We start from the raw sequence: 12,525 nt of genomic DNA, 5'->3' as shown, positions 1-12,525 counted from the left end.
ATAAACAGTACATGTATTGTTCCATCACAATAAACAGATTCACTTCATCAGGGTGACACCATCCAACCTAACACTGGGTAGCCATACTTTTCCTGTCTGGTCATCGGCCATTGTTTGGCAACCGTTGCACTCCACAGTAGCAATACAGACTTCAATACTTGACACTCCTCCAACAGTCTTAGCTTGATAGACAAGTAATGTTCCCACATTGCTTTTAAAAGGAGTTCTCTGCAGGTGCTCTGTAATTGCTCTTCATTGCAGACAAACTCTGTCAACTTTGCTGTTAGCAGTGGAATGAGACACTTTCAAACCATTTCCAAAGCATTTAAGTTAAATCACACTTTATATTTTAACTTTGTCACACATATCTTACACCAGTATACCTTAACCTAGGTGCACTGCTATACATGTGCGTAACCCTGTCTGCAGCCTTTATCTGCAGACTGTAAGTTGGATTCCTCTCTTAGATGCCTGTGGCAGGTCACTCCCTTTGTCACAGTATATACCTTTCAATTTAAATGAAAATAGTGGTAACATCATAACCAGTAAGAGTTCTTGGATGTGCAAGATTTAAGGATTTTAAAGGCAAAATGCAGAATTGTTTTAGATGTAACAGGCTTTTTTTGCATTCTTGTTTTTTGTGGAAGCTGGAAGCTATTTATCATGATAAAACTGGTGAAGACGAATCAGCAGGATTAACAATAACAGCAGATTTGGCCCGGTTATGTTCATTTCAGTATGGGTGTCTTTGTGTAACTCCTGTGAGTAACCTCTCTGTAGTGGAATACAGACAGCTTATAAGCCATGCTTGGCAGTGTGTACCCAACTCTAATGTCATCAAGTTGGTTAAAAGTGTCAGAATTGGTGTTTTTGTTTTAGTGTCAGGAAGTTTGTTATAATCAGATACTGGCATGTCACACACTGTGAAAAAACACCTGTTTTTATAAAGGCCACCATTGCTAGTTCAGTTAGTTATTCTCTAGTGGCTTTATTTATTAGTAACTGGAGCATTGTTTAAAGGAGAAGCTGAAAAACATATTGGTTTTAAATGGGAAACTAAACCAAATGGTGATTAATATTCTTTCCCTGCATAATAATCACTTAAACATAACCTCCGACATCCTAGTCATAGAAGAGGAGGCAGGATAAATATGGTATCAGGTACCACTCAAACCAAATATATTGGTAATGTAAGTAAGGTTGCTACATAGGTCTGAAACCTCTATGGGTAATAAATGAAACAAGAGCATACAGCCCAGATTATGGAATGCACTCCTGATAATACATCCTGATATTAACACATGAACCATACACCATGAACAAAAGTAGAGATGTTTATTTAAAAGCGATAAAAACGTACAAGGTACAAAATCCAACAATATGACAAATTAAAAACAGCCTGCAGTACACACAGAAGGTAGGAAGAAGAGGAAGAAAGGGTGCTTAGCAAACCACTTCCAGGAGGAACTGCTGCTATCTCATTAAGTGGGTGAAGCAATTCAATTAAATAAAGTGTGTTCATATCCAGGGGCGGTGCAAGGGTTCTCGGCGCCCTAGGCAAGCCGCCCCCGCCCGCGCCCCCCGAACACACTAAATAAAAAAAAAATTAGATTTCACTTACCTTTTCTTCCTCTAGCTGCTCCTCGCGATGCATGCTGAGAGGGAAGAGGAGGGGGGAATAACTTTATTCACACTGTCTGTCAGTGACAGACAGTGTGATACCTCAGAGGCGCCGGACAGACTATCACATGATCACTGACTGACGTCAGTGATCATGCGGACATTAAAAAACAGCGGCGGCCGCCCCGCCGCCGCTGCTGTGCATCTCTCTCGTGCCGCTGAACCGCTGACTAGATTAGAAAATCTAGTCAGCGGCGCCCTGCAGGTCCCGGCGCCCTAGGCAACTGCCTAAGATTGCCTAATGGGAGCGCCGGGCCTGTTCATATCACACTGACTTAATGAGCTCCTGTAAAATATATAATATATATATATAGTCAGTTGGAGCGTCCCAGAATGACACGCGATTACAAATATGTGATACAAAATATTCCAACATACATGGCAAATATATATGTCAAACAAAGGAGAGCGTGCCTGACATCAGTGCATGACATCAGTGATCAAACAAGGGTTCCTAATACACTTCATACCATACACAGCGTAGCTGTTGTGAAGTAAACTGCAAGACTGTTACTTTAGATGTCTGTGCACTGCCTCTCTTCCTTTTTATTTCTGAGTTCTGCAGATGTAGAAACAACACAACAATGGGTCAGGGTAGCTTTACTTAAATAAGACCTTTTGGGGTCCCTGATGTCAATAAATCCCCACCCTCTATATTAACCTTATGTAGCTAACTTTACCTACTCCATACTTGCCCACTCTCGGAATGTCCAGGCGCACCGGAACTTCAGGTTGCAGGCCTTACTCCCAGATCCTGCCACAATGACATGATCGCAGTATTTCACCACGGGGGGACAAATGGATAGAATAAATACTTATATACACATAGTTGATAAATGTCCCTAATTTCCCAAGGGAAGGGGGGGGTGTAAAGAGAGTATCACAGAATAGGCATTAGGTACATTTTTAGATGGTAATAGATGAACTCAGGGGTTTTGATTTGATGAAGAGGGCTGCTTAAAAGCAAAAATAGGAGTAGTGCTCAGTGTGCGATGGTGGAGCAAAGTGTGGGAGGAGTAGTGTCGCCTTTCTCCAAAGAACCAGGGTGACCATTCTTGATTAAAGAGGTCCGGACTGTCATGGAGGTAGTAAGTGATCTTTCCATGCATGCAACATGCTGGTTCCTTTTTTTGACCTCTGGAAGAGGAAGTGAGTCTACCTGCTTCCAGTGGGACGCAGTGGCTAATTTACCAGCTGCTAGCACATGCGAAACAAGTTTTTTTGAATGTCTAGATAGGTTCTGAGCGGGGTAAGAAAGGAGAAAGAACTATGGATCTCCAGGAATCCAAGCTTTTATAATGGAGTTGAGGATTCTGTGTATTTTATCCTAAAACAATGATATCTTAGGACAATTCCACGAAATATGATAGAAAGTTCCCCTGTGACCACAATTACTCCATAAGGCCAGATTTGCTGTGGGGAACATTTTATTCAGTTTATTTGGGGTATAGTGCCACCAGTAGTACACTTTGTACAGGTATATTTTCTCCATGATCTACTGCCAGGTCTCTGTAAGGAGGAGAGAGAAGATCTGCCTCCTATCAAAGCTCATGTCTGCAATGAAGATCTGTGGACGAGACTAGGTGTATAATAGAGATAGACAAAATCATGCCCCTTCCAAAAGGGTTTGCAGGCACATTGTCTCGAATGGGGTTAGTGAGCAAAAGACAAAATGGGTGAGTGAATGGACGAAGTGTCTAATTTGAAAGCATTCAAATAAAACACTTAAAGTATTCAGGGATACATCATGGAGGAAACGGACAACTGTCCAATATGGGGGTGATAGGAAAAATAGTGGTAGAAAGGTTGAACATAGGTGAGCAGATGTACCACACTTTTAGTGCAAATCTGATGCTAGGTAAAAGGTTAATATTAATGTGCTTACAAGGTTTGGGAAGACCCCATAAGGTGGAGAGGGGAGTAAGTGCTAAAAATGTGGCTTCTACATCCACCTAGGCATAGGGCCAAGGGAAAGCAAAGATTACTACAACTTGAGTCACGTGGGAAGCCCAATAGTAGAGCTTAACATCTGGGAACCCTCTGCCTCCTGCTAAAATGGATTTCTTAAGGATCAATTGCTTCCCCATACAAATTTTGAGAATATCTGCTGAATTTATGTGAACACAGATTCTGGAACAGCTAGAAGGAGGGTCCAGAAATTATATTGGAGTTTAGGAAGGAAATTCATTTTAATGGCTATGACTCTACCCAGCCACAATGATATCAAGGGCTTCCAAAAAGATATATCTTTAATTATTCTGTTCAGGAGTGGAGGGACATTCTCCTTGTAGAGTCTCTTATGAAGATGTCATGTAGTTTCCAAGATATTTAATTATGCAAGTAGAATGAAGACAAAAGCTGAACTGTGTCATGTGGGGGGATATGAGGTCTGAGTGCTTCTGACTTTGAAAAATATATCTTGTATCCAGAGACCCTGCAACAATCGTCCATGATTTTATAGAGATTTGGAAGAGTAATCCGTGTGTCCCTCTAAACTGTATTAAAATGTTGGTAACTATGCATAGAGTAAAATGTATGGGACATATACAGGTCATCGTGTATTAGTGGATTGCGGACATATTACTAGACAAATGTTAAACTAATTGTAGGTAAGGGATTATAAGCCAATGACCCTTTGCAAATCTTACTCAAGAAAGGACACTGTAAAAAGCTTTCTGAATTTTAGAATTGTATATTTATTATGTGAGATCTTGTAAGCAGGATGAATATTGTCTTTGAGATAAAAGATATATGCTTTGATTGAAGTGAACGTATGGAGAACTAGGGGGTGCGCACTCAGGAAGGCAAAACTGTAGCCTATGTGTCACTTTGCATGACACCATCACAGATGTGAGAAATTACATCTATGGTCACAGAACTGAAGTTGGAACAGACCACAAACCACTGGAACACATACTTCAAAACCCCTGATAGATTATCTATTATGCCTTCAAAGGATGATGTTGAGATTACAAAAATACAACTTTTCAGTACAGTACAAACCATGCAAAGACAAGTCAATAGTAAACACATTACTCAAGGAATTCCTACCCAGGAAGGATTAACAGGAGAAACCAGAGCATAGCATTATAGCATATCTTCCAATGACAAACACCACATAGAAAGCCATACAAACGCCAGCAACTCAGGATAAAGTGCTAAAGTAACTGATATATATATTCTTTGGGAGATGGTCTGTAAATAAAAAAGTACATTTCATGGTCAAACTCTATTGGTACCCACGGAACTTGTGAGAGCAAATTGTATGCTTATAGGTGACACAGTTGTGGTATAAACAGTGAAATGTCTATGCAGTGAAATATTATTCTTCTCAGTAGTATGCAAGTTTTGGAATCTCTATACTAGAGCAGAATTGTAGGGAGAGAAGAGAGTTTAATGTCCTCGATAGAGCAACCATTGATATAGCCTGTCCCCAAACACCATACAGCCAGTCATAACAACACTTCAGGTCTACACACAACACCAAACCGGCAATTTCACACCTATTACTCCTCACAGTGCAACAAGCTATACCTATCTTGTACTGTACCACCACCCTTGTATGCATTAATATATTTAATTTATAGGCAGTGAATTACTGAAGCTCAGTTAGCGCCGGCCACTAAGAGCTTCCTTCTTTGTTTAGCAGCTGTCATAACTTGGCTAAGCAGATTGAGCCCTGCTAAGCTATTTTGTTCCCCCTTATAACCATGTTTATTGGACACAAGACTTGAACGGATTGTGTCCGCACCAGTGTTTACTACATTTTGGTGGTTCGCTCTCTGATCAAGCAGAAATTGCCTCAGGGTGCGACAGGAACGGATATTTGAGAAGGACGCAAGGAGGGAAAATAGCAGTATACAGGTAAACAAAGGATTACAAGTAACAAAGTCAGGAACCCTTTGAGAGCAGGAAAGAAAGAGACTCAAAAGAGAGGCGAAAAGAAAAAGAAACTGCGAGGGAACAGAAGATTTGTGGCACTGATCTGTGGTATGAGTTAGCATATAAAGCAAAATAAATACAGAGAGACAGCTGCAGAGCAGAGGGACAGCTCCCCAGCCACAAGAGGAAACAAGACAGACAGAGCTACAGAGTTCATAGAGTTTGTGAGAGACGAATATAGAATGCAGAGCAAGTGGAAAAATTATAGAGAATATAACAAAGACAAGAAAGCTTGTCTCTACCCTTTGTCTATTCTGTAATGTTACTTATTACTTCTTTCGCTAGTACAATTTACTGTGTCAAGGATTTAATGCAGTTTATGCAGTTACTTCATGTTACACCTGGTGATGGCCACGTCACTTGTTTCAGCTTTTTTTATATAGACATAGTTATCACTTGCTAGTACATGTTATGACAAGAACACATTTATATTACCAGGTAGGCAATGACAATATATATATATATATATATATATATATATATATATATATATATATATGTTTTAATATTTTCAAATGTTAGTATAACATTCCCCCTAACTTGACTAACAATTCTCTAATAGAACCCACATACTTACCTCTTTATTATCTATTATTTATAAGGTGCCAGAAAGATGCTACAGTGTTGTACAGAGAGCATACAGCACAACAGTTCAGTATAGTCATAACCACACAATAGACAACTCAGCTATGAGTAGCCCAACAAGCAGCAATGAGTGCAAGGCGGGCATCTCACTATAAGTTCAATAAATAATTAGGAGAAGTGGGTGACAGAATAGGGAGCAAATGGGATCAGAGACAAAGGAGGTGTGGAGACCAAGGGCTTGTAGCCCATGCACATAGGTGCTCTGGTGGTTTAGGTAATCAAAGGAGGAGGACACCAGCGAGAAGGTCCTGCTCAGGAGAGCTTTCAATTTAGAGGGAAAGGGCAGACAATAGGGGGAATCCGTGTGAGTGGGAACTGTAGGTGGGAGTTAAGAGGAGAGCTGGTTGACTTTGAAGAAGAATTTAGTTTTGGGAGCCTGTTTGCAGCCTTGGAGAGTAGTGGAGAGCCTGAAAATGGTCAAGTTACAGTTACCAGTAGGTACCTGGAATAGTCTGTCCAAGCTGATTTACATTCTCTAGCTGGTTGTCATAGACATACCTCAAGTACTACAATTATGCTGAATCCTCTGTTATTCTCAAATCAAACCCTAAAAATATAAGAAACCCACATATTACATAACTGGTATCCGTGATATAACATATTTGTCTTAACCACTACTCAGGATGTGGTATGAAGCAGTTCTTTGTTTCTCTTTTTTTTCTTCTAAGTGGTTTGATAGTTTAGTTTAAGACACAAGTCTCCTAAGTTGGCCTGTAAAATCATTTAACTTGTAAATATAAATGTTTTATAGTTTCATAAGTCTTGAAATGATAAAAATAGCTTCTGAGTCGTTTATTATAAAATGTTCTTTTTTTTTTTTATTTGGTGAATGAATAGATACTCATCTCGGGCTCTGTGGACCCTGGTGCTCTCCTGAATCTGAGAATAGGCCTCGTCTCACTTGTTTCTTGGAGCAACACAATCCTGCTGCTCTGATCTCCTCTAATCTACATGACTTGTAACTTGGCTTCCTTCCCAGGCACGCTCAATGAAGGGAGGAAAAAAAAAAGTTACAAAGGTCACACATAGTATGCAGAGCTCTTGAATCGCACAAGTAATATTTTACCAAATGAAAAAAAAGCCTCTTTCACCATTTCAGAGCCTGGTGACTAAAATCAAGTTGAGAAATGTTTCTCTGAACTGTTTTCCGCATCTAAACACATATGGCTCTTTTTAAAGCAAAGTAAAGGCTGACAACAATAAAGTAGATTCATTCAGTAACAGGGGCTGTTGCAATAAAGAATAAGTAGCTAAGCAGCCACCTATCCCCCATTATCAGGAGCATTTATGGAACTGTGGCTGGGGCTTGTTACCTAGAATACAGCAGGCTCTTCTGCAAGTGGTCACCATCTTATTGCAGGTGCTAGTGCACATCAATGTGTGTACAGTGTATTTCATGTCTAAGGTGATGTATACATTCAGCGAAGTGGTCAGGAGCCTATTCCACAGGGTTGTAATAACTGAGCTTGAACTTGAATAGCAAAGCAAACATGACACTGACCTGAAAATTACAATGCACATGCATACGGTTATGGCAGTTGTGCAGTTAAGGGGCCTGATTCATTAAGGATCTTAAATTAAGAAGTTTGTATTTCAGTCTCCTGGACAAAACCATGTTACAATGCAAGGGGTGCAAATTAGTTTTCTGTTTTGCACATAAGTTAACTACTGACTGTTTTTTCAGGTAGCACACAAATACTTGATAGCTTATTTGTACACTGAAATTTAAAGTTGATATTTGTGTGCTACATGAAAAAACAGTCAGTATTTAACTTATGTGCAAAACAGAAAACTCATTTGCACCCCTTGCATTGTAACATGGTTTTGTCCAGGAGATTTAAATTAGAAACGTCTTAATTTAAGATACTTAATGAATCAGGCCCAAGTTGTTTAAGTAATTATCAACATCTAATCAGGATCTAGATCCAGTACATTGTGATGACTGTGATCTCACTTTGGATACATTGTCCAACCGCACTGTACATGCTCGTTTAGAAAGTAGAAACGCTCAACAAATGGATCCTTCCAAGTTGTCCAAAGGCTGCAATTTTGGCATTTCTAAAATACTTTACATAATTTCAGTACTGGATGGGTGGGTTATGTCCTCTTGCAGTTGCTTTCATATACTTGTAAAAAGGATAGCTTAACTCTAATCAGAGGTGGCAGGGGCAGTTTTGGGCTGGCCTACCTGCAACCACACTGGGCGTGGCTGTGGCCGAAAGACAAATTGACAAAGCTTTCCAGTTGTTCTGAATGTTTTATTATAAACACTCTTCGCTCTAGCAATAGACAGTTACTGGGTATGCTGTCATACCCAGTAAATGGCACCCAGTACACTGATTGATGAATGACGCTGGCCAAACTTGTTCTCCTGTGTGCAGGAGGGGAGTAATTTATTTGGGTCACCACCAGATATTAGGAGTGGTCTGAATTATAAATCCACCATAAGTCAAATAATTTACTGCAGCTTCCATAATTTAGAAAACCACAATTGTTACAAACGAAGGGAGCCTGATTTAATTTACTAATAATATGTTAAGTTTTCTATTTTTTCCTGTTGCACATATTTCATGGTCTTTCTAAACTTTGACGTAACAAAGGCATTTTCAAAGGGCAGAAAAAAAATTTACACAATAAAATAGTAGTATTTGTATTTTAAGCATTACTAGCTTTAAGTGCTTGAGCCTTCAATTGCCTATTGAGTGTCCCTTCAGGGTCAAAAGTTCTCTTCTACGAGCAGATATTACAGAATACTGTATAATGTCACATTTAGTTTTTAGAACATGAGGATACATAAGCATTCTTCCCATGATGAGTTTCACGTAGACGGCAGTGAAGCATGAAAAATGCAAACTGTCAAGATTGACATGCTGAGAAGGGCAGTGTGCCTAGACATAGCTCCATCTCTAAATCAAGTCTACAATTATTTTTGATTAAGGAGCTTTATTGTTTTAGAAATCAAATAAAATGTGAGATTTAATTCCAAGATTGCTTTCATTATTGTTTTACATGGAGTTTGTTATGCAAGACATGGATTTAAGGCTGTAAGAACAAATAAAATAGATTTTTTTTTTTATTGAAACAACTCCTGCATAAGAAAAGTTTTTCCAATGGAAACAGTATTATTATTTTTATTATGCTTTATTTATATTGCACCAACATATTAGACAGCACTGTATACAATTATTTGAGCACATCAGTCCCTGACACACACACCATTTAGTGAGATGTTAATAAACCTTTAGCCAACTGGAGGAAACTGGAGCACCGGAGGAAGCACAGACAAACTTCCAGATAACATTTTCGGTCACAATTCAACTACCAGTGACGCGAGGCAGAAATGCTAACCAGTTTCACCATGCTATCCATGGCACATAATTTACTTCTACATGATATGTTATTTTTACAGACAGTGTGCATTATTACATGTCTTACATTGTGTTACCACCTATAGTACAGACACAAGCACCAGTGTGCCCAAACTGTTAAAGGCAGCTTGGGCTTGCTGGGACCTGTAGTGCACTAGGGGCAAAATGGTGTTTTTAACATAAAAATATTTTTATTACCCCAGACCCACCACCCAGAGGTGTGGGAAGAGCCTTAGTGCTTTCAGCACTGGGCTGGGTAACACTAGGGATGTGAGGTCCTCTTTTTGCGGACCCCATCTACCAGCCCGGGGTTGCTTGTCATTATGGCAGAGATACCACACGCTGCGGGTCCTCCTCCTATAGTGTCACCAGCCCCAGCTGGCAAAGCCTAATACTAGTAAAAAACGAGGAGGACCCTATGCTCTTTTTGGCAGGGTTAAGCTGCAGGAACCTGTCAACATTTTTGACTTGTCGACAGGTTCAGCGTTGATGGATTGACTACATACACGAGAAAAACAACTGGGTGGAGCAGGCTCCGAGGAGGGGAAGGTGCATAAATGTAATGTGAAGGTGGTAATGCAGATTTAAATTATAAATGTATAAATATATTATAGACACACACTACAACAATGTCAGAATTTCTCCATAGAACATTCTTGTTTCATTGTAAATTATATTGTAACAACCATACCCCTTTACTCCATATCCATCTGTGGAAAAATATAATCTGAAAATGCTGCTTATTCGTAACTAGGATTAATATCATATGTTTAAAATAGTTTATCTTGTTAGCTGTTTTGGATACTGGAACCCTATATAGTGCAAACTGCAATAAACGTAGGCTAAACATTTGCTGGTATTTATGTTGTATTATCTGTATGTTTTCATTCTCTTGCTTTATGTTTGTGTTATTATGTTTAAGGAGATAATACATGTGTGGTAGTTTAGCTTGATAAGATATGTTTGGAGAAATTAATTAATTTGTGGATCTTCTCTCCATAGTTTCCTGGCATGCAGCCTAGGAGAAGCTCTGCTAGTGTTTGCAGCGAGAACGGGTGCATGAAAAATACAGCCAGCTTGATAGTAACAGGACCTCTCAATACTGGATTATTTCCACGGTTTTCCTATTTCACAAAAAACACCAAGCAAGAGTTTGCTTCATCGATTTACATGTTCTATTCATTATGACTTTAATGAAATTATCACGTCTTATATTTATGAACTAGTCGAGTGAAGACATCTGAGTGTATTTCTAAAAACATTGAAGAGTACCAAAGCCTAGATATATATAACATTATGTACAGGATTACGTGAGCTGGACAATACAATACCACAAATACGACTGGTAGACCAGCACTACATAATACATATTAATTGTTCCTACATCAACCGTAAAAATTAGTCCACAAAATTGGTTGTTGCACAAAAAGCCAAAACATTGTCCAGTTTACCTTTTATATTTATAAATATTTTGTCTAGTTCAATATAATATGAATTTGTGTTTTTACTGTCCCTTTCATTGTGTACGTTCACTGTCTAATGATATATTTTCCAAAACATACATGTCTAAATATTAAATAAATACATTTCATATTTTATGTGTAATGTTTATGGAGTTGCAATACTTTTTTTTAGCTCTGTGTGTAATTATTAATATCTTACTACAATATTTTGATATAAGTCCTATAACAGTGATGACAGGGGGAGGAATGGCGAAAGAAGCGCAACCTTAATCTATATGATAAACTCAGGAAGTCTCCTGGGGAAGATACCATATTAAAAGTAAATGTAGAAGGGTAATCAGCAGGGCTTACAATGCTTTTCATCCACCACTGTCAGGACTTGGCTGTATGAATGGTGCAGTAGCAGGCTAATGACTTTGTTTAGGCAGATTTACTATGCCATGCAGTAACTTAAAAGGTAACACTTATTAAAAATTAAATGCCCCCCCTCCCCCTTAGTGTTTTGTGGTTTATTATTTTAGAATTAACTGTGCCCTTCATCCTTTACTTATCTACCCTATTCAGTGCTATCCAGAATATGATATAGGGAAGAGTGCAGGACTTGCCCCCAAATTGAGCATGATTCCAATCTGAAATTGATTAGACCATAATCATGCTTGTTGAAAAATATATCCAGAAGATGGTCAGTCTGCCTGAAAGGTAATTCTGCCACTTGACCCAATTGCCAAACAACTGTATTTATCCAATTTAACCATCTACATTAGTGGCCAAACTGCACAGTGGTCCTGGTGCTCTGCTCACTCAGCAGGAATATCCGGTATGTCGCCTGCTTTATTGAAGACAAGACAGCACTACAGTATTCCACTGCTGAGATGTGTCTGCTTCCGCTCTAGTGTTTCTTCCCAAGAGCAAAAACATCAGTCCAAACATATAGTGGTTCAGTATACAGTCATAGCCTACAGGGCCGCCAAGAGGAATTTGGGGCCCGGTACAGCAACTTTCTGCCCCCTTTCACACATAGTAGCAGAAGGGATGTGTGCCGCTGCGCAGCCGCTCCACCGAAGAGGGTGTGGCCACATAGTGATGGGGGCATGGTCAACATGGGGTGTGGCAGTGCCTTTTTAGACATGACATATTATGTATTAAAATAGTGTTGCTCTCACCTACCTGTTATTGCAGCTTTCACAACCTGGTACTGGATTCTTGTATGGATCCTGGAATGTTGGGACCTGTTTTGAAAATGCATAGGTACATGAAATATGGAAAGCACTGCAATAAGTGACCCCAAAAAATATAGAGAATAAGGAGAGCACCCTTGTGATCGCCAGAGAATACAGAGGGCACCCTTGTGACCGTCGCACAATACAGAGGGTACCCTTGTGACCACTAACTCAAGTACTTAAAACCAGATCCAGATAAATAGATCA

General features: G+C 39.3%; 1 protein-coding gene across 3 annotated transcripts in view; it reads left to right on the top strand.

Moving 5' to 3' along the window:
- Positions 1–11,233, top strand: part of SLC35D4 (solute carrier family 35 member D4) — an 85,009-nt gene extending 73,776 nt beyond the window's left edge. For all 3 annotated transcript variants that reach the window (XM_075213421.1, XM_075213418.1, XM_075213419.1), the window contains one exon: positions 10,638–11,233. In XM_075213421.1, the coding sequence (XP_075069522.1) occupies positions 10,638–10,698 (61 nt within the window). In that variant the 3' untranslated portion in view covers positions 10,699–11,233. The remainder of the gene's footprint in view (positions 1–10,637) is intronic.
- Positions 11,234–12,525: the final 1,292 nt, after the last annotated feature.

This window comes from Mixophyes fleayi, chromosome 5 (genome assembly GCF_038048845.1).
Source record: "Mixophyes fleayi isolate aMixFle1 chromosome 5, aMixFle1.hap1, whole genome shotgun sequence".
Taxonomy (NCBI): domain Eukaryota; kingdom Metazoa; phylum Chordata; class Amphibia; order Anura; family Limnodynastidae; genus Mixophyes; species Mixophyes fleayi.
This window is presented reverse-complemented; position numbering and strand designations above follow the sequence as displayed.